This window comes from Octopus sinensis, linkage group LG3 (genome assembly GCF_006345805.1).
Source record: "Octopus sinensis linkage group LG3, ASM634580v1, whole genome shotgun sequence".
In the NCBI taxonomy this organism is placed as follows: Eukaryota; Metazoa; Mollusca; class Cephalopoda; order Octopoda; family Octopodidae; genus Octopus; species Octopus sinensis.
The window spans coordinates 114,320,924-114,344,682 of record NC_042999.1 but is presented as its reverse complement, the minus strand read 5'-3'; the positions used below and the strand labels follow the sequence as shown (position 1 = coordinate 114,344,682).

General features: G+C 36.5%; 1 protein-coding gene across 3 annotated transcripts in view; it reads left to right on the top strand.

Moving 5' to 3' along the window:
• Positions 1 to 1,497: 1,497 nt before the first annotated feature.
• The window catches only part of LOC115209863 (histone acetyltransferase type B catalytic subunit), a 186,084-nt gene continuing 163,822 nt past the window's right edge, over positions 1,498 to 23,759 (top strand). For all 3 annotated transcript variants that reach the window (XM_029778440.2, XM_029778439.2, XM_036501237.1), the window contains exons 1-5: positions 1,498 to 1,623; positions 12,120 to 12,197; positions 14,452 to 14,527; positions 19,154 to 19,277; positions 22,867 to 23,008. In XM_029778440.2, coding sequence (XP_029634300.1) covers positions 1,617 to 1,623; positions 12,120 to 12,197; positions 14,452 to 14,527; positions 19,154 to 19,277; positions 22,867 to 23,008 — 427 coding nt within the window. In that variant the 5' untranslated portion in view covers positions 1,498 to 1,616. The remainder of the gene's footprint in view (positions 1,624 to 12,119; positions 12,198 to 14,451; positions 14,528 to 19,153; positions 19,278 to 22,866; positions 23,009 to 23,759) is intronic.

Genomic DNA, 23,759 nt, shown 5'->3' with positions numbered 1-23,759 from the left:
TAAGAAGTTGTAAGACCTGCTAAAAATATCTTTTGATTCTTATTCAAATTACACACAACTAAAAAAGGGAACTTTTAACTATGATTAAACTAAAGAAGCGAAGATTATGACTTTAGCGTTTATGCTCATAAGTCTGCTCTGTCAGAACTGACCAGTGGTTAAATGACAACAACAATCTACAGTCTATACGATTTTATTTCATCCAACCAATCTGTAACCCATTTTAATATTACTAACCAGTCCTTAGATATTTTTGACAGATTCTACTTTGTTGCAAGCATTCATTGGAGATCTCTAGATAGTTCCTTCCTCACCCTCCCTGCCAGTCTCTGAAGCTCTGCAACAAATTTATTGTCTCAGCTTTTCCTCTTCTAACTAAACCTTTAGAAACATTTTCTCCCATACTTTTGTATTCTGTCCCATATTCGATTCTATTCTATTTTATATTCTATTCCCTTCTTCCCAGCAAAATGATTTGTATAGTAAAAAAAACCCAAGTAATGTTTTTTATATTTAGTGACAGACCTTTGGTGAAATTCTGTGCTTGAGAAGACCCAGCAAACCAAGTGAAATTGTAGTCATCACTGATGCCAATGTCATATAACTGACACCCATAGCATGTTTTTTGTTTATACCTCCTCAAGCCATGCCTGGCTCATAAGGGCCAGTTTCCCAGTTTCTTTGGTGTATAGGTTCTCCACCTGGATGGGATGCCGGTCCATCGCAGGTGAGCAGCAGGAAAGAGTGAGAGAAAGTTGTGGTGAAAGAGTCAGCAGAAGTTTGCCATTACCTTCTGCTGGAGCCACGTGGAGCTTATGTGTTTTGCTCATAAACACACACATCGCTCGGTCTGAGATTCGAACCCATGATCCCTCGACCACGAGTCCGCTGCTCTAACCACTAGGCCATGTGCCTCCACTACACTCTTGGAGTGGTCGGTGTTAGGAAAGGAATCCAGCTGAAGAAACCATGTCAAATTAGTTTGGAACCCAGTGCAACTCGCCAGTTTACCAGTTGTCAGTCAAACCGTCCAACCCATACCGGCATGGAAAACGGACGTTGAATGATGATGATGATGATGATGAACTACTGAATTCTCTTGATTCAAATACCCATAACATTCTGTTCCATATTTTGTTCTGTTCTATTTCATGTTCTTAACCTCTTTTCTCAACAAAATCATTTGTATTGTCAAAAGAAATCCCAAGTTATGTCTTCTATATTTAAATTCTGAGTTCTATCAATTCAAATTTTCATGCTATTACATGAAACTATCCTATTCCAGAAAACTTCACTTTCTTTTATCCTGCCTTACTCAGATTTATTCTAGCCAAGAAAATTCTAATCTAAGTTAAAATAGTCGAGGTAATATCCCTTTTTCTTAAGCAAAAGAAATCACAACCACCTCCTTCTTCCGGAATGTCTTAGCATGTGGTAATTAAAACGAGTTACATAACCAGTCTGAGTGATTCCCCCAGTCAACTATTTCCAAAAGAACCCGTTCATTTGCAGTGGATGGGGAATAACTCTCAATAACGCTCATTCTCGTCGCCCGCCGTTTCCACTGAAAACGAGGCTACTTTTTTCACTTAAATCTGGTACCGCGGGAATGCAAAATGGCGGGTAAGTGGTTATAGATTTCCATGTCGTAGCTTTTAAATCTAAATTTCAGTCAAATTACCGACGAGATATCTATGTATATACATTTATTAACACTAATATGTTCATGCTTTACGTAAATGATCTCAATCTGTTAGCAAGATCTTTATTTAGAGCTACAGAACTTACCAGATTTTTCTTCGAAGCGTTTTCGTTTTTATTGTATGAAAGAGATTGACAATGTCCACGTATTTAACATGAACTTATTTCTAGACCATAATCGTTCAATAGAATTTTAATTAAGTGTGCCAATAATTAAAGCTACGCTATTTTTATAATATTAAATTTATACGTCCAACATTTGTGTAATTCTAATACTGTTTAATGTTATACGTGGACAAGCCAACCATACAAAGAGATACTTGCGTATTTTATCATTTTTATATTTGATTACAATTTACTGAGTTTTGGTGGGATTTTCTGCTTTATTCTCACATATAGTACTTTATTGTCAGTAATAGCCCTAAACTTTCCATTTTTCCAACCAAATGCCCTAGAAAATACTTGTCGATTGTCTGTTAATTCTTTTTCTTTGTTTTGTCTTTGTTTATTATCCTACCATTGTGTATTCCTTACTTCGTTTGAAATATTAGTTATATGTCTTTTTCTTTTCCTTATATTTTTTTCATTAAAGAATAAACATATTAATTTGGCTCCAGTTAGTATTTGATAATTCATAGACAATAATAATGATAAAGGACAGTCTAGACAAATTGGCAACTCCAGTTGACTCTATTGTCGAATACCTGTACAGTACTGTTTCACTTTCTATATTGAAAGTAACGAGAGTAGTGAAAGTTTTTGTCTTGTACTCCTTTCAGTTCTCAATATTTTCAATTCAAATTATAACCAGCTATTTAAATATAAGTATAGAATAATATAATATATAGTGTGCGTGTGAGATGACATTCTCACTCTTAGAAAAATTTAAACCGACGACATTCCAAATTTTTACAGGAACGTTCTTTCGAGATTCTTACGTCTAAGAACATTTTCTCAATGCATTCCATTCAAATTCTGACCGGAGATATACAAAAAGGATATAAATATATTTCGTTTTAAAATTTCCTATTAAAGCTTAGTGAAATAGTTTTTCTCGTTTTCTTATTTCTGTGAAAACTGAAGGTAATTACCAACTGTGTATTTATTCAGCGGTTATATTTTTCGTGTTTTCGTTATGTTCAGTTCAAGCACAACTCAATATATACAAAATAAAGACTACAGAATATATACTTCAACATATGTAACTGCTATTAAGTCTGTTTTGCTTATTTCGTGGAAATATGCAAAGCGAGAGAAAAATATTTTATTACGATTAATATAATTCATTATTTTCTAAATATTGAAGGTAAAAATTTAAATCTTTCAAAAAGTTATTCCACATCGTAAATAGGACATGGTGTCAAAAAGTTATTTTATTTATTTTGCGTATTTCTTTTGCATTTGAATTATACAAATATGCTTTGTTTGCATTTGTAACTATATTTTAATAATTTGGATATTTAGAAATTTTACCAATAAAAGAAATATATAACTACTTTCGTTATTCAATGCGCTCTTATTTACTTTCGTTAATGTGTTCGCATATTCTGCGATCGAGATATTTCTTACAAAGCTAGCCTGTTTATACAACTCGTCTGAATTGTTTTAAAAATATCTTGTCAAGAACAACTCACATTCACGAATCATATCACAACTACCCTAAGAAACCATTACGTTTTTAGAAGTACGAAAGGCCATATTTGTAGGAGAAAGTCAAATAACCGACTGAATGAAAATATCTGTTCTAATAGACATTATGTTTACATTTATGTGCATGTATTTTTTTTTATTGTCTACACAAAAATATATTTATATGTAAAGGTCGAAGATATACAACAAAAACAAAAACGTGTGTGTGTTTGTATTTATACTATTAATATCGGCAAAAATATGCAGTGACTCCAGGCCCAAGAGTATCGCTCATTGTCACATCGAACTATTTGTATGAAACCCTCGTCCCTCGAGTCACTCTGTAACCTTTGCCGATTATTAATAAAAAATATGTACACTCATGATTTGAATTCTAATTCCCTGTTTGCATCATCAAACCTAAATTATATATGTAGAGAGCACAGTAAGAGTATTCTCTACACATTCTTATTGAATCTCGATATATAATCTGAAGCATATATTGTGTGCATGTGGAATAACATTCTCACTCTTAAAAAATTTAAACCGACGACATTCCAAATTTTTACAGGAACGTTCTTTCGAGATTCTTACGTCTAGGGTACATCACCTTCAAACTTTCTAATATATATAACCATATATATATATATATATATATATATATATAATCTGGAGCATTTTTAGTTTCTTTTTAACTTATTTTTCTTTGATGGTTATTGATTTATTTTATATTTTGAATAAGAAGATTCTGTCGTCTGTATAATCTCTTACAGTTATTTATTAAGTACACAACTAGCCGTCTGTGAATGTGTACGCGTACTGCTCCAACTCTAATAACGTGTCTTGTTAATAATGAGGATAGAAGGTGTTTTAGTAATATTCTTAAGTTGAGTGTTACGTAAGGTTGGACTTAACTTTTCGGGATACGAAGAGACCACCATCAGACTGAAACGACAGACTCTGACTGACTCTCTCGGCTCTTTGAGGGAATCATCCCCATCTCGCTATCCCGCAGCTTACTGGTAAACAAGCAAAACACATACATTGAATATGTGCAGTCAATAATGTTTACAATATTAGCGCTGCTTTTAATTCATTATTGAAATTAATCTTAAGTATACATCATCGTGGCTTTCCAGCAAATGGTTTCTACACTGTTTCTATATAGTTACAGACTGGCGATTCAGCTCGTTCCCAGTTCAATTCAGGTACGTGATGTTGCTAAGCCACACAAATTGCAAAATATCAGTATCCATCACTCTCGAATGGGATTAGGGACGAGTTGTCTCGCCTGTCTCTGACTTTCAGGTATTTTAACACCCAGCTCTTTGAGGGAGTCGTCCCCACCATGCTAAACTGCAGCATACTGGTTGAACACACAATATATAAAGTATGTGTGGTTGGGGTAATAGGATATGAAGTTTTAGCCTCTAGTCATGATCATTTAACATCTGTTTTCCATGTCGGCATGGGTTGGACGGTTTGAAAGGATCTGGCAAGCAACAGGGTTGTACCAAGTTCAATATCAACTTTGTTTCTATGGCCACTTAACAGAGTATACTGGATGTTTTTTTTTCCTTTCCTTTTTACGTGGCACCATCACTGATGAGCTCACCAGGTAACTAGGATGACAACAGCCCTCAACTGATGTGGGGAGTGGTATTGAGGGTAGTAGCTCTGCCAGGTGATGTTAAAGTATTATAGAGGGACAGAAACATGTGTCTTGATGTGGCAGAGATACCTGGCTACCCCAGTGGAGGAAAAGAGAAAAAATAGATAGTGGTGAAGATGCGCCAGGGCAGGCCCACAAGGTTTTGGGAGATGAATAGTAAGTGAAGTGGTACAAAAATCGAACAGTGTGAGTGGGCAGGGAAGTTCACAAGTACAAAAAAAAAAGATTGAGAGATAAGGAGAAACAGCAGCTGTGTGGTGAGAAGCTTGCTTCACAACCACATGGTTCCAGGTTCAGTCCTACTGCGTGACACCTTGGGGAAATGTCATCTGCTGTAGCTTCAGGCCAAACACAGCCATATGAGTGGATTTGGTAGATGAAAACTGAAAGACGCCCATGGTATATATGTGTGTTTGTCCACCACCGCTTGACAACTGGTGCTGCTGTTTTTATGTCCCTGCAACTTAGCAGTTTAGCAAAAGAGACCGATAGAATAAGCACCAGGTTTATAAAAATAGGGTCAATACATTCAACTAAAAATTCTTCAAGGCAGTGCCCCAGCATGGCCACAGTCAATGACTGAAACTAGTAAAAGATAAAAGATATAGTTATAAGACATGTTGATTTGCTTTCACATTGCTTAGATTCATAAGTGCAGAACATGTCCACATTATGCTTGGAATGAGAGTGGAAACAGTTCAAAAGAAATCTTAAAATGGCTTCTAGATGTAAATATTTAGACTTCCATTGGTCAGTTCAGCTAACGGTGGTGGATGTGTTAGCTGGCCACATGATATAACTAGCAGGATGTTGGCATCAGTGTGTATCCTGTAACCTGACACCATCAATCTGATTACATCTCCACCTGGTTGCTGTTGTTGCTAAAATGTCATTGCTACAGAAAGTAGGTTAACTGATGCCAACATCTTGTCTGCTCTTAGAACATGTCATGAAAGAACTTTTGTCTCTGACTAAATAAAGCACCCACATGTCCCTGATGGAGGCTTAAATAGTCCCACTCAGAAGCCATTTTAAAAATTCTTTTGAATTTTTCCCACTCTAACTCCAAACATCTGATTATGTGGGTATGTTTTACATCGATGAAGCTTCAAGTAATCTGGAGCTGGATCAACATCTTATTAACCTTGTTTTGAATTAATCTTATATTATCTTGTAGCTCTGAGACATCGATGATGTAGTTGTCTATTTTTAAAGTGACATTGCAAGGTAGGTGTGAAAAGCTAGATCTGGCCAGCTTGAACATAGAACCAGTAGAATATTTTGGCCGAATATGGCCAGTTTAAGTACTAAAGGGTTAAATATTAAATTCTAATTAAATGTGTTGAATGCTACTTCATTTCATTTATTCATCCACTTGTATGTGTGGGTTTTGCTTGTGTCAATCATTAGACTACCATACTAGAGTATTATGAAGAGTTGGGTTGATATGTTTTTATTTCATTTGTTTGGAGACTGGTACTTAAGCTGTCATCCTCCTTTTGTCAAACTTCTAAGTTATGGGTGGGGGTGTAAACAAAAGTCACTTTGATACAGTTTCCATCTGTCAAATTCACCCATAAACCATTGATATGTCCTGGGCTATAGCAGAAGACATTTGCCCAAGGTACCTTGCAGTAAGACTGAACCCAAAGCCAGTTGGTTGCAAAGCAAACATTTTACACACACAGCCATACCAGGGCTTGAATAGGTATCAGGTTTTTTTCTGAGAAAAAGACTTTTTATTTATTTATAGTAATCTCAGATCTTAAAAAGTCAAGCAGTTGACTATGTATTGCATTAGCTTTTTTTTTTTTTTTTTTTACTTGTTTCAGTCATGAGACTGTGGCCATGCTGGGCCACCACCTTGGGAAATTTTTAGTGAAATGAATCGATTCCAGTACTTTTTACTTTCTTTTCTCTCTAAGCCTGACACTTATTCTGTCAGTATTTTGCTGAACCACTAAGTTACAGGTACATAAACACACCAACACCAGTTGTCAAGCAATGGTCAGGGACAAACACAGACACACACACATATATATAGGCGCAGGTGTGGTAAGTAGCTTGCTTACCAACCACATGGTTCCGGGTTCAGTCCTGCTGCATGGCACCTTGGGCAAGTGTCTTCTTCTATAGCCTTAGGCTGACCAAAGCCTTGTGGGTGGGTTTTGGTAGACGGAAACTGAAAGAAGCCCGTTGTATATATATATATATGTGTGTATGTATATGTTCCCCCACCCCACCCCATCATTGCTTGACAACTGATGTTGGTGTGTTTACATCCCTGTATTTTAGCGGTTCAGCAATAGAGACCGATAGAATAAGTACTAGGCTTACAAAGAAAAAGTCCTAGGGTCAATTTGTTCAACTAAAGGCAGTGCTCCAGCATAGCCGCAGTCAACTGACTGAAACAAATAAAAGAATATATACGACAGGCTTCTTTTAGTTTCCATCTACCTAATCCACTCACAAGGCCTTTGGTCAGACCAAGTCTTTAGTGTAAGACACTTGCCCAAGGTGTCACACAGTGGGACTGGACCCAGAAGCAAACTTTTTACCACACAGCCACACCACATTTGATAACAGGTATTCATCATTCACAGTTGACGTCATTTTAATATTTGCATCTTTGTAGAGCAGCAAGCCAGCAGAATCGTTAGCACGCCATGCAAAATGCTTAGCAGCATTTCATCTGTCTTTATGATATCTGCATTGAAATTCCATCAAGGTCAACTTTGTCTTTCATTCTTTTGGGCCTGATAAAATAAGTACCAGTTAAGCACTGTAGTTGATGTAATCAACTTACCGCCTCCCTTGAAATTGCTGGCCTTGTACCAAAATTTGAAATCAGTATTTGGTTTGGTGTACCAGCACAGCTAATATGAGTATTGTGTGACTAATGCAAAAATATAACTTAATAATATGCAGTTTTACATTCATTGTTTTATACTGGCATAGGTGAAATTGTTTTTGTATACAAGGACAAAAGCACAAACTTTATAAGCTTGACCTACTGTCAGCCAGGCCAACTCAAGCTAACATCATTATTCCCTGTGAAACAAAATAACATCTGTAGTTGTGCAGTTTGGGTTATTGACCTTGGAGTTAATTGCTCATTTCCTTGTTAATCTACAAGGCTTGGCCTCAGCATTCCATCAGTACTACTGTTAGAAAGAACATCCAACTGCAGAAACCATACCAAAGCTGACATTGGGGCCTGATGCAGTTTTGCAGCTTGAAAGATCCTATTAACCCTTTTGTTACTGTATTTATTTTGAGATGCTCTGTATTTCTTTCAATTACTTAAAATATAACAAAGAATTTAGTAAAATAACTTAGTTGTCATTCAGCTAGTGTTAGGAACATAAATTGTGGGAGATTTTAATTAAAAACTTATGAAAACAAGACATTTGTAATACAGAACCAGAGCCGGTTTCAACCAGGTTGGTAACAAAAGGATTAAACCATCCAACCTGTGCCAGCATGAAAAACAAACATTAAATGATGATGATGACGATGACTGTTTTGAGTACCCACAGAGAAATAAAAAGCAGATCAGTTCAGTTGATTTGAACTCATGAACATGTTCAAAATTAAACATTGCAAGCCAATTTATTTCACTAACCTTTGCATCACCTGTTACCTGTAGAAAGGCTAAAATTAACTTGACTGAATCTAACTACTGCATTCATTAAGAGCTGCCCAGGTTCTAATTGTCTGTGTTGACATGGTTTCTACAGCTGGATACCCTTCCTAACACCAGAGAAACAGTATCTGACTGTAGCATGTATTTCACAGTTGTTGAAGAAATTGTTTCATCCACTTTGGTTAGAGTATACATTTGTATAGGACTCTTGTGATTTCACATAATTCTACTGGTAGTGATTATCATCACAATCGGAGAATATCTTAACTCTTTAGCATTCAGATTACTCTGTTAAATGTAATGCTTATAAATTCACATTATTTTGAATTAATCATGCATTATCTTGTAGCTTTGAGATTTTGACGATGTGAGTGCTTATTTTTAGAACAATATTGTTGGGTAAGTGTGAGAGACGAGATCTGGTCGGTTTGAACACAAAACAGGTAAAACATTCGAGCCTAATATGGCTGGTTTAAATGCTAATGGGTTACGCGACAGGGCCCATAATAAAACCTCATACTGCTATCCTATTTAACCAATTCTATCACATCATCATCTTCATTGTTTAACGTCCACTTTCCATGCTGGCATGGGTTGGACGATTTGACTTAGGACTGGCGAACCAGATGGCTGCATCAGGCTCCAATCTGATCTGGCAGAGTTTCTACAGCTGGATGCCATGTCCTAATGCTAACCACTCCAAGAGTGTAGTGGGTGCTTTTACATGCCACCGGCATGAGGGCCAGTCAGGCAGTACTGGCAACGGCCACACTCAAATGGTGCTTTTTATGTGCCACTTGCACAGGAGCCAGTCTAGTGGCACTGGCAACAACCTCTCTTGAATATTTTTTCAAGTGCCACCAGCACAAGTGCCAGTAGGGTGATGCTGGTAACAATCAAGCTCAAATGGTGCTTTTTATGTGCCACCGGCACAGAAGCCAGTCAGCTGCTCTGGCAATGATCACACTCAAATGGTGCTCTTAGCGCTCCACTAGCACGGATGCCAGTCATTGAATTTGATTTTGATTTCACTTGCCTCTTCACAAGCAGTTTAGTGTCCAAGGTACGCATAGGTGGGCTGGTTACACACCTGGCATAGGCCACGGGTTATGGTCTCACTTGGCTTGCCGGGTCTTCTCAAGCACAGCATATTTCCAAAGGTCTTGGTCACTAGTCATTGCCTCAGTGAGGCCTAATGTTCGAAAGTCATACTTTACCACCTCATCCCAGTTCTTCCTAGGTCTACCTCTTCTACAGGTTCCCTCAACCACTAGGGTGTGGCTCTTTTTCACACAGCTATCCTCATCCATTCTCGCCACATGGCCATACCAATGCAGTCATCTCTCTTGCACACCACATCTGATGCTTCTTAGGTCCAACTTTTCTCTCAAGGTACTTACACTCCATCAAGTATGCACACTGACATTACATATCCATCGGAAAATACTGGCTTCATTCCTTGCGAGCTTACGCATGTCCTCAGCAGTCACGACCCATGTTTCACTGCCCTGTATCATGGCTGTTCATACACGTGTCATACAGTCTACCTTTTACTCTAAGTGAGAAGCTCTTTGTCACCAGCAGAGGTAAGAGCTCTCTGAACTTTGGCCAGGCTATTCTTATTCTAGCAGCTATACTTTCATTACACCCACCCCTGCTACTGACTTGGTCACCTAGGTAATGGAAGCTACCAACTACTTCTAGTTTCTCTCCCTAGAATGTGGCAGAAGTTGTTCTCTGCACATTTTCAGTGTTTATTGCTCCTGAGCATCTGCTACATACAAAAACTATCTTCCCAGTTAGCCTTCCTTTGATATTGCTGCACCTCTTACACAACAAATAAGCAAAAACTTAATTTCCCTTTAAAAACTATTATAAGGACTCATGAAATTGAGTAATTTATATGCAAACATGATAGTTTTAATTATACAGCTTGTCTATAACCTATGTAGTACACAATATCTTTCCATTTATTAGTCCAGAGGACCCCAATCACTATGCCACACATAAAGAATAAATTTTCAGATTTTATTGACTATCACTGTCTGCAGATGATTTTGCTTTATGAATGTGATAATTAAATTACATATGATATCTTAAGACCAAAGTGCCACATAAAAAGCACTAATACTCATCATAGTCATCATCATTTAACTTCCGTTGTCCATGCTGGCATAGGTTGGACAGTTTGAGCAGGGCTGGCAAGCTGGAAGGCTGCACCAGGCTCCTGTCTGATTTTGCATGGTTACTATAGTTGGATGTCCTTCCTAACACCAACTACTCTGAGAGTGTAATGGGTGCGTTTACATGCCACTGGCACAGGTGCCATTTGCATGACACCAGTATCTGTCAATGGTACTGCATAAATAGTACTGGTGCTGGTGCCTTGTAAAAAGGACAGGTGCTAATGTCATGTAAAAAACACAGGCGTTGGTGCCATGTGACAAGCACTAATGATGGTACCAGATAAAAAGCACTCAGTGACACTTTGTAAAGTAGTTGACTTTAGGAAGGGCATCCTTATGTAGAAACCCATCCAAACCAGATAATGGAACTTGGTGCAGCCCCTAGCCTTGCCAGCATGAAAACAGATATTAAATGATGATGATGATATACTTCATTGTTTTGTTGTTCTTGGTCTCCCAGTCTGTGGTGCAAAAAGTGGTTGTGGACTGCTGTATTGGTCAGTAAATCAAATTATCACAATACAGACTTTATGCCTTTAATTAATGAAGAAGAGAATGATTATTTGTTCAATTTCTGTTGGAGTGAGTGTGTTGTCTATTGAAGTCCAAGTATATTACTAATTATTTTACCAAAAGTCTGAAAATTTAGTTCCATCTTGCAACTCAGTACAGGTGCCATAATTAGTAAATCATTAAATCTGATTGCATACAATCAGTCACAATCTGCTGTGATTTAGCAAACTCATTAATTTATTACTCATTTACCAAATAATCCAATTTAGAATTAGCTGTTTTTGAGCACCAGTTTGGGTCCCCCTTGCAGTACATGATTTAAGATGGTGCAGTTGTAACCATCCCAATATTTTTTCATGAACCAAATAATCCAATATGCCTTTAGTTTTTCTTATTATTACTATTAAGGTAGCAAGATGGCAGAATCATTAGCACGCTGGATGAAATGCTTAGCAGTATTTTGCCCATTGCTACATTCTGAGTTCAAATTCTGCCACGGTCACCTTTACCTTTCATCCTTTCAGGGTCGATAAATTAAGTACCAGTGAAACACTGAGGTTGATGTAATCATCTAGTCCCCTCCCCAAACAATTTCAGGCCTTGTGCCTTTAGTAGAAAGGATGATGATTATTATTATTATTATCGTTATAGTTATTTAAGATGGCAAGCTGGCAGAATTGTTAGTAATCCAGGTATTTCATCCATCATTCTGCTGATATTGATTGCATGTAATGAATAACTTGTCTGTTATAACATTTTTCTCTTTTTAAAGGTGCACCATCAGGATTAATGAAAAATAAGCTTGAAGCTTACAAATGCTGTTCAAATGATGTCATTCATTTTAAGCTTGGTGAGTATAAATTCTTCTAAATTTGTTGAATTTTTCTGCTGTTGATGTTGTTAAATAAACATGTTCCAGTGTTTTCAATAAATTCCTAAGCACAGAGGCACAGTATGATAAGTATTCTACCTCTGGACCATTTTATACATAGTGAATATTCTGCTGTCCTGAGAATTTAGGTTATTGTTGTTTAACCCTAAGTTGATATATTATCAGAGTGTGATTTTTTTTTCTATATCAAGAACTATGTTTCATTATGTCCTTTCCCTCTGAAATACAGGTGTAATCTAAGGTAATTTAATTGCTATTTCAACTCTTTGTTAGGAAATATGAAAACAATTTAATAACTGCACGTTATTGAAGGGAAGTAACTGCATGCAGCATTTAGTTTACCTAAAAAGGTATTTTATGTGCTTGCATTTTGCATCATTGATTGCTTTCATAAGCATGGTGACTGGATGCACTAAATAATTGTTATAATATATAAAGATTATTCAGTGACCTTTTTCTTTCTTTGAATTAAAATGTGTGTATGTGTATTATCTAAAATATTGTATGTATTTAATAATTATATCTAATCTGTTTATAGACTATGGACTATGTTAATAGAAACTCCTTTAAGAGCTACTACACTAAAACTTGTATTTTCTCTTTTTAACTGTTTGATTTCATACTTAACCCTGTGTCAAACAGGTTTTTGCGGATGTGAACTTGCCAGATTGCCAAAGCTTTAATTACTGTATTTCGATGCCCTTTGCAAAAATGTCATAACTCCATGTAGGGTCTATAAATGTCTAGCACCCTAGCCAGAGTAACATTTCAATCACATCTTAGTTTAGAAGCCAAAAAAAAAAACTTAAGCCTTATAAATTCCCACTGCTGGGTTCACATTTTCTAATTATGAGGTATCCTGGCATTAAGAAGGGCATCCAGCCATAGAAATCAAGCCAAAACTGTCTGGAGCCTGGTGCAGCTCTCTAGCTTACCAGCTCCAGTCAAACCATCTCACCCATGCCAGCATGAAAAGCAGATACTAAATGATGATGATGATGAGATAATATCTGGCTGTCTCCTCTGATTTTTTAAAAATTCCCTTTACATTGACCTAAGCAATAATTGTCCCTATCTTATACATATTTGACCTTCATAATATGAAGGTCACTCATTTATACAGCTACACTAATAGATTCTGTTTACTTTTATATAACATATAGATAAATCTGGAAAAACATTTCCAAGTACACCATTTATTACTTAGCCAGTATACCTTATACTATTCTGTATTTTAGAGATGAGGAATTCTGTACATTATTTGCATTGGATGGATATGTGTCCGTATCTTGCTTGTTTTTACCACATTTCGGCTGATTTACTCTCCAGCCTTCATCAGGTGTCCTGGTGGGATTTTGAACCCAACCCTGGGTTCTCATTCCCAATGTATTTTATGATGTTATTTTTATTTATTCATTCAAGGCATTGCCTGGAATTGAACTCAGAATCTTGGAGTTAGTAGCCCGTGTTCTTAACCACTATGGTATATGCCCATGGGCAATAATGGGGTGCCATAAAGGGGGCAATGGGTGTAAAAAAAATGTAATAATGTACTGTATAGCTTATGTCTGTATCCATTTTATTCAACTATATGATGCACCATGCCACTTCATTCTTGTTTCAGCCATCATTGGATTGTGGCTATGCTGAGGCACTAACATGAAGAAGTTGTTTCTTTTTTTTTTTTTTAGTCAATCATATCAACCCCAGTACTTATCCTTTTTTAAGTTTGGTAATTATTCTATTTGCTTCTTTTGCCAAACCATTAAGTTAGGGGACATAAACAAACCAACAATGGCTGTCGAGCAGTATTGGAGGGAAACACACACATACATACATATGGTGAGGGATTATTTTTTTTTTTTGAGTTGTCCAAATCCACTCACAAGGTTTTGATTGACATAGAGCTGTTGTAGAAGTACTTGTCCAAAGTGCCACACAATGAGACTGAACCTGAAACCAAGTGGTCGAGAAGCAAACCTCTTACCACACAGCTATACCTGTGTTCACAATTAACATAGAAGTGTATGAGAAAGAGAATAAGTTAATATCAGGAGTGAGAATTGACGCTTTTATATTCAACTATTTAATTATTCCATTATATTTCCTTTATACATTTACTTTTACTCCAGCAGAATTTCTGTGGCACACATACAAATACCAAGAAGTGAAACCGGTATATCTATTTATGATGTCTTTTTCTTGATTTTAGTGCGAAGCAAAAAAGATGTAGAAAATGAAGACATTGCTTTCAGACCTGATATGACACATCAGTTGTTTGGTGACCAGTAAGTATGGCATTTATCTTGTTTTCGTCTTTTTCTTTTGTTTTTGAAACAAGTGTTGGGTCTTTACTAATGCTGTTGCTGTCGACCAAGTTATCGTTATTTCTAAAGGCACAGCACTGTGTCTGTTGAAGGATCTAAACTGGTGGTTACCAAAGTGGGCAGCACTGTCCTCATGGGGATGGTGGAAAGATCCATGGGGGTGTTGAAGATATGTGGGGCAATAATGGGGTGCCAAAGATATGTGGGGCAATAATGGGGTGCCAAAAAGGGGGCAATAGATGTTAAAAAGAAAACCCAAAATAATGGATTTATTATGTTAAGTTTTATATGTGAAATGCATTTGTTTTGAATTTACTGCAGAAAAGTGGTCAAGGAATGTGGCTTGGGCATCAAGGGAGCAGCAGCCTGAAAAAGTTTGGGAACCACTGATCTAAACTCTAGCCCTCTTCAGTCATGCATTCATTTGTATTCATACGTGTGTGTGTGTGTTTGTCTATGTGTATCATCATAGGAGTAGCTGGAAAGAAGTTAAAGATGGTAGGGTGGGGTGCAAGAGCAAACCCTCAAGTTACAAAGTGAGCATAAAAGTGGATACAGACAGTGGATCAGGGGTGGGAGTAGTTTTGGTAGGGTGTGAGGGGAAGAGTAACAAATGGTTAGTTATGGTGGAGGTGGGGTAGAGGTGAATAATGAATAAGTGTGGAGATGAGGTAGATGGGAAATACCAATATGTAGAGGGTAACAGGAGTAAAGGTTAGAAATGGCTCAGGTAGGAGGTTAGATCAGAATGTAGGGAGATGATGTGCAAGATGTATGAGTGGTGGAGAGAGAGATGAAGTACATAAAGGTCACTACAGTAAGTGGGGTGGGGGTGATGGCAGATATGGAAGAGCATTGAGAATGATAGCAGATATATAAATTGGAGTGTAGCAGAGAGAGAACTGAAACCGCAAAAGAGGTGATAGGTGTAAATAGTGTGGGAAGAACTGGAAGAATAATGAGAACGGGGGACGGCAGTAGTTCAAGGTTGGGTGATTGGTAGCACATGGAATGGGCAGGGGAGTAATATGTGTCGATCGTGGTCTTAGCAGCCAAGTAGTGCCATTGATAGATGAGTGATGTAGGGCTGGGTGTTAGGGAAATGAGATGTGGAGAACACTTGATTGAGCAGAATGAATGAAGGAGCTAGACCTAACATGTATTAGGGCATTATTTTTACTGTTGATTTATCTAAGATTAAACTACTCTATCACACACTGATTGCCACAATTACTCTATCAACCCATTTTTTTTGCCAAAAGTATGCCTACGCAAAAGTATTTGTAACAGTGTTTTATTTTTTTTCATGTCAGGAACCTAGCTGAAGCTTCCCTCCTCCTTACCTCTTGTACTCAGCACACATCTACATGCTTCCACTTCAGCATTTCAATAACCTCACTGGTCCTTTTCATGGTGCTAACATTGATTGTGTTGGACTTGGAAGAAAGTGGGAAGACAATTGAGAAGCTTTTGTCAGTACCTGAAAAGATTTGTGCAAAATTTGCCAGCTGATAGAGGTCTCTTGTACATGACCATTATCACATCCCCACTTAACATCCATTTTCTCTGCTGACATAGATTGGATGGTTCAACAAGAGCTGGCAAGCCAGAGGGCTGCACCAAGTTCCAGTATCTGCTTTGGCCTGGTTTCTATGGCCGGATGTCCTTCTTTATGCCAACCACTTTACAGAGTGTACTGGGTGTTTTTCATCTGGCACTGGCACCAGTGAGGTCACCAAATAACTTGCAAGACAAGGCCTTCAACTAAGGGAGCTGGCTTTATACCAGGTGATAAGTTAATTTATAAGAGAGGGAAAGAAAGTGCCTTGCTATAGGGGAATGCATAGATACATTTGTTGGAAAAGAATGAAGATGGTGATATAGATGTCAACTCCTGATAGAATTATAGGGGTTTCCATCATATAGAATGAATGCCTTGCCATATACATTCTGAGTTTACCAATGTCACTTTGTGCTTTTATCCATTTGAAAAAAGCACACAGGCATCTTTACCACCTTAAAAATAGATTATCACTCATTTACTGTCTACTTTTCCGCACTTGCATGGATCAGACAGAATTTGTTGAAGCAGATTTTCAATAGCGAGATGCCCTTCCTGTTGCCTGTCTAATTAACAGTTCCACACATACTGAACAAGAGCACACTGACAAACATACACATGAACCTACTACCACCATCATCAACATTTAAAGTCCATTTTCCATGCTAGCTTGGGTTGGACAGCTTGACAGGAACTGGCAAGACCAGAGGCTGCACCATGTTCTATAGTTAGATTTGACATGGTTTCTATGACTGGATGCCCTTCAAGTGTACCACAACCAGTGTGTGTGTGTGTCATTATTAGTAGAATCACCCTCTCAAAATTCAACAAATACAAAACATATACATTCTTTTAGTCTTTAGTTAGGATTTGAATTCTGAACATAAAAGAAATATAACAAAATATTGCATATTAATCAATATTAATGAGCAGTCATATGTTCTTTTGGTTTGAAATGTCATTCTTCCAAAAGAGTTTCTTTGTGTTTGACCTGTTAGAAATAGCAGCTAAATCCACTCCTCTTTCCCTCCTTGCTGTTGGGAGGACATTGGATAATGACTGATATACAATAGTCTGAAAAAAATAAAAATACAGAACAGTCATGGCTAGAATGCCTTTGACTATAACTGATTTCTGTGATAACTTTGGGCTAAACAGTAGCTACACACACAAATTGTTGATTTGGGAACTCAATGTAAGCAATATTATAAGAATAATAATGAGAAGGAGGGTGAAGAAGCTGAGAGTGTCTTTTATACAACATTTTGTGAAGTAAGTAAGGCTATGATTAAACACTTAGAATAACAGCTAAGTCTACTTAAACAACAGCCTACTGCTTGCTTCTGGCAGGTTTTGTGGTTGGAGCACAGTGCCAACTAAACAGTGGATAACATGATACTAAAATAGTGCAGTATGATACATAAAGCTGCAAGATATAAATAACTAACAGTTCTTGAAATTCATTTTAGAATAAAAGTGAAAGTCACTGCATATAGGTTTCAAATCTTGGCAGTGGGCCAGCAATTATGGGAGAGGGGGGTAAGTCAATTGCATTGGGCCCCACTACTTCAATGGTACTTATTTTATCAACCCCTAAAAGACGAAAGGTGGAGTCGACCTTGGCAGAATTTGTTAGTGTATTAACACCAAATAAAACACATTGTTTTAATTCCTTTTGAAAATAATAAAATATTAGAAAACCTTGGGGTTAGTGATTATCATTCAACCTTTTATTCAGACATAGTGTATCTAGGACTAGATTATTTAATTTATAGTATCATAGTTAGTATTAGTTGCTTTTGTTGTTTAGCCACAGGTCAGTCCTGATCCAAATACACTGATGATCCAACTGTGACCTTTTATTCAGACATAAGTGTATCTAGGACTACACTATCTAATGTATAGTATAGTATCAATTGCTTTTGTTGTTTAGCCCCAGGTCAGACCTGATCCAGAAACACTTATGATCCAGGTGTGACCTTTTGTCTAGACTTAATGTATCTCAGATTACATTATGTACTGTATAGTATCGTAGTTAGTATTTGTGGCTGTTATTGTTTAGCCACGGATCAGTCCTAATCCAGACATAATCCAGCTGTGAGCATTCCACCTTTTATTCAGACATAGTGTATCTAGGACTATGTTATTTAATGTACAGCATAGTAGTTAGTATTAGTGGCTATAGTTATTGTTATTTACCCTTATACCAGTCTTAATCTAGCAGACAAATGTATAATTACATAATTGTGATACATAACTAAGTTAGGGTTTAACAACCAGTTATTTGAGCTCTTAGTTACTGTGGTTTTTATTCTTTGATGTTTATACCCAAATTTTCTACATGAATATTTATAAGTGTGTGTGTGTGTGTGTGTGTGTGTGTGTAAGCATAGGAATGTAATAAGAAGTTTGCTTGCCAACCACATGGTTTAGGTTCAGTCCCACTGTGTGGCACCTTATGTAAGTGTCCTCTAGTGACTGAAGCTTTGTTGGTAGATCTGGTAAATGAAAACTGAAGGAAGCCCCTCATTGATACACATCTATATTTCTATGTGTGTGTGAAGGCACATGGCTTGGTGGTTAGGGTATTCGACTTACCTTCATAAGGTCGTGAGTTCAACAAACAACCCAGATGTGTTTACATGGAGGAGGAGTGGAAACAAAATGTGATGCTGCTTGTTTCAACATTTCTTTACAATCAGAGAGCACACATGAAGATGAGGGGAGATACAAACTCATTGACACACATACATACATATATCCATGACCTTCTTTAGTTTTTGTCTACCAATTTCACTAAGGTATTGGTCAACCAGTGGCTATAGTAGAAGATACAGGCCAACAGCATCCACACTAGGTACTGAACTCTTAATCATGTGGTTCCAAAAAACTTCCTAACTACACAACCATATATATATATATATATATATAATATATATATATATATATATATACACACACACACAATATAGTCACAATTTTATTGGTCTTCAAGATAATTAATCATTTTGTTTTGCTTTTTCCAGTGAAAGTATATTTGGCTACCGTGATCTTCACTTAGACTTGTTCTACACAGCTGGTGCTCTAATTACTTACCTGAAAATAAAGTACCTGGACAAAGTGACCCCAGAAAAATTTGATGGAATTAGCGTGAGTATGTTTATTGATATAGAGCCACAGATGCCCAAATTACTAGGGTGCTAGGCAACTGATAAAGGCACTAGTAGATCATATTTTGAAACCTACAGTGCATTGTGTTCATGGCCAACACACCTCTTTAAGTTTCCAATTTGCTTTGCTGCAAAATAAATTAGTAGGGACAACTCATTGCTGTAAAATAATGGATACATTGTAAAGTCAACAAATGTTTCGTTACATTTATTAGTGAATTTACCTCCTTTCATCTTTATGTCTTGAAAAGGTTCAGCTACACTGATTTACTCAAGAGACACTATATGCAGTCAGCTAACACTGATGATTCTTGGAAGTCAACAAGGGCATTTTTAGAGAACTCATCCATGTTAATTGATATAATATAATCTCGACACTAGTCACACTCTCAGGAAAGAATGATGGCATGTTATCATGTTACCTTGATTAAAATATTTGTTACTATACATTTACCATTTAGGTTTTTGGACTAGTTTTATTTACTTTACTTCATGATAATGAGTAGTATCTATAACTTAGCTGATCAATGAAGCACCACTGAAACAGTTTATCTTCAGGCAAAGACTGGAGTGATTTTCGGTTGCCTTCAAGTAAAAGGATTCCTTGTTCAATGTAAGTGGCTGATTATTCCTTAGACAGTTGTTCCCTTAATGTAACTCTCAGGGCAAATCTTTGTGGATCCATCTAGCAGTTTCCATGTGCCTAATTTCAGTCTTGGACTGACCTAAGTCTATGATGGAAGACATGCTCAAAGTATCATACAGTTAGATCAAACTCTGATCCTCATGATGAGAAGCAGAATTCATCACCATGCAGCTTTGCCTGTGCCTTCTTAACCAGGTGGACTGAAGCAGACCACATCCAATGAAGCACTCTTCTCTTATCGTTACCCTTGCTGCTTACATCTGTGAATCAAACTCCACTTTGTTGTTTACCTGCAGCCAGGTGACTTGAACCATTCATAGTTCAGTACTTTTTCCTAAGAAACAGTGCAACCATAGGATTGAACCTTCTTTCTATAGGCTGATGCCTCAACTCATAAACTAATACTCTAGCAACATAATCAGCTGTAGTTCTAGTTTTTATACTCAAACTAGATATATATTTTCTTGGGTTGTTTTTAGATTTTTTCTTTCTCTTAACTCCTTGCATACCATTGACCTTCATTGCACTTCATTGAGGTAAATTATATAACAATAACTGATTTACTCTATACAAGTAAGGTTTATGATTGTAGAAAATAACATTGAATAGTGGTAAAAAGAAGACAACAAATGAAGTGATTGTATATACATATTCTTTTACTTGTTTCATTGATTGTGGCCATGCTGGAGCACTGCCTTGTAGTGTATAGACCTACTAATGCTAAATGGTAGGATAAGGGATAATTATTATAAAACAGTAATTAGTGTTAATTATATATAAAAAAAAGAGCAAAGCACATAAATACATTCTTAAAAATGAGTCTTACAAATGTTTGTATGTCAATGTTTATTAATTCATGTATAGAAAATGTGTTATACAGAGTATTTGTGTATTACTGTTCTTTCAGTTTTACAATATCCTTTTTAATACAGCACAAAAAGAAAGAGATAGAAAATAAACATACATTTACATGAAGTGGCAAAAATGTGGGGTTTTTTTTTTTGCTTTGGGTACTCACCTAAACACAAATCTCTTATTGAGACTAGCTGAATTAAGAGTTCTATTTGAAGTAGAGATTTTGTTAATGCAATGTAGGTTGAAGAATGTGCAACTATAAGCTGCAGTTTATATCTTGCAATTAATTTTAAGCTGCATAGCTGTAAAATGGTTTGTGAGTGTACATTGCACGGTAATTGTTATTTTAGTCTGTACAAGGAAATGAAGGATGTGCAAGCTGTGTAACTTGAAACAACTTGCAGTTATCTGTTCGGTACTGTAAGGATGAAATGCCAACCAGATAACTTCAAAATCGTAGTTGGTAACTTTCTATGTATTTGTTGGTAAGAGTATCATCAAAAGCTGGTTGTATAAATACCCAAATGAGACTTGGCAAGTTTGTAGATGAACAAAATAGCAAATTAACTCTTACTGTTATAATACTTATTGGAACAGTCTATTATTCACAATAGCCAAAAGTGAAATTATCCAGTTTAAGAATTGTTCATTTGCTTTTCTTTTGTGTAAAAATAATACATATGATCCTTCGGGTTCAAACCTGAGTTACAGTAAAGGATGGCATCACAAAAGCTGTTTCCAAAAACAATATTCTCTGTTGTAGTAAATCAAGGATTATATCTTTCATAACTTGATAAAGAGAAATGACTCATAAAATATGCCACATCTGAAATACTTTTGACATGGATCATCGTCAACATTTAATATCCATTCCATGCTGGCATGGGTTGGACAGTTTGACAAGAACTGACTAGGCTAGAGGTTGCATCAGGTTTCATAGTCTGTTTTGTCTCGGTTTCTATGGCTGGATGCTCTGCCTAATGCCAACCACTTTACAGAGTGTAGTGGGTGCTTTTTACATGGCACCCACACCAATGCTTTTTATGAAGCACTTTGGTTTTAGGATCTGAATTCTGTTTTGGTGGACAAGTCTTCTTTAGTACAGCAATGCGCCACATATCTTGGTCCTCTGTCATCTCCTTCATAAGTTTTAAGATCAAAGCCCCACTTTTTCTAAAGACCAACTCTGAATTTAGTGGCTACTTAAACTTTCTCTACAAGTAAGTTGCAAATAAACAAAATTAAGCAGCACATCAAACTAAATATTTACAATATTTAGTTTTACCATCTGTGTACTAAGTTCAATTCTTGCAGAAGCTGTCTCTAATCTTTTGTCTCCTCTAGGCCAAGAAGTTCCAAGTTGTGCACTGATTCAGTTGGTAATGCTATGTTTCATATAAGAATTGGCATATTACCTAACAAAAACAAAAGAACTTATCTTACTTTCACTTAACAGACTCAAGGAATGGCTAGCAAGAAATGTAATTCTTACTATTGCCAAAACTTCAGGAAAAAGACTGAGCAATTCCTTTGTATCAGAGATAGTATTGAAGTAAACAAAAACATATACATAATTTCATATTCCAAAAATGCTAATGTAAAGAAACTTTTATTTGAACATGCCACATGTCTTTTTCTTTGCCTCTTTTGTGTCCATGGTTATCATAAACCCTTTGAGTCCAGTGTGATCATAGCTATTGTGGTTATATTAGTACTAATTAAATAATTAATATTTAGTTTTCTTCTTCAGACTTTCAATAGATATGGGTAATGTAATATATACTTCGAATATGATGAGCTGGTTTCACCCCATTAATGGATTGTCTTTCACTGCATTTGATTTTAAGTTTTACTTGGTTGCACTTTCTTCCACCAGACTGTGTTACTCTCTGATGTTTTTTTTTTTTTTTTGTATTTATAATTTAGCAGTATGGCTTCACCCTTGCTACCTCTATATGTATCTGGATGTTAATTATTCTCCCTAATTTTTAAAAAGTTTTGTGTTAATCATTTTACCCAAATGTAACCTGGTCTTCTGTTATAACCTCTCATCTTGTTCTGTTGTCAGGCCGACGATGTTGAGAAACCCATAGCAGAAATGATGCCCCCAGGTTACCTGACCAATATTGATGACTTTGTCAGTTCACTTGAAAAAGAACACCTGTTCAGACCCCCTGGAGAAAAAGTAAATTCATATCAAATTCATAAAGGTTAGTACTGCTTCACTCTGATTAAGTTTTCCATTCACATCGTTTTGTAGCAATTTCTTGCATGTCTTTCTTCAGTGTCATTACTTATCAGATTTTTCTTTGATGACTCTTCCCCTTACTTTCTTAATCAATGGCACTTCTAGACCAACCTCTTCGGATTTGGATGTCATCTCAGCTTTTTTTCCCTTTTAGGAGATGGGAGGGCCTTCTACTACATGCACCATCCACTGTCAATTTAGTAGGTGTTATCTATTAGGTTCAAAAGCCCAACTTCCACTGCTATCTTTCCTGCAAAATTTGGCAAATCATATATCTTCATTATTTGTTTTTGATATTAATTTACAGTAAAGAAATAAAATTGCTTGTAATCCTAGATGAAGTTTCAGGATGTGACCCTAGATGAAGTTTCAGGATGTGGCCCTAGATGAAGTTTCAGGATGTGACCCTGGATGAAGTTTCAGGACGTGATCCTGGATGAAGTTTCAGGATACTTTTTTCTCAGAAGCATTGACAACATAACTCATGTATAATATATCCTACTTTTATTGTAACTGGTTTATATATTCAGTTTGATAGAGTTTGCCTGTACTCCAGTGTGTTTACTACACAAGTATATAATTACTCTCCTTCAAATCACAGCTTGCTATCTGATAAAAGAGCAAGCTGTGATTAAATAATGTAGTCCTACATACATTGTATCTAAATAAAAGGCTAGATCACATCTGGATTTCCTTTGAACATAAATCTTCTC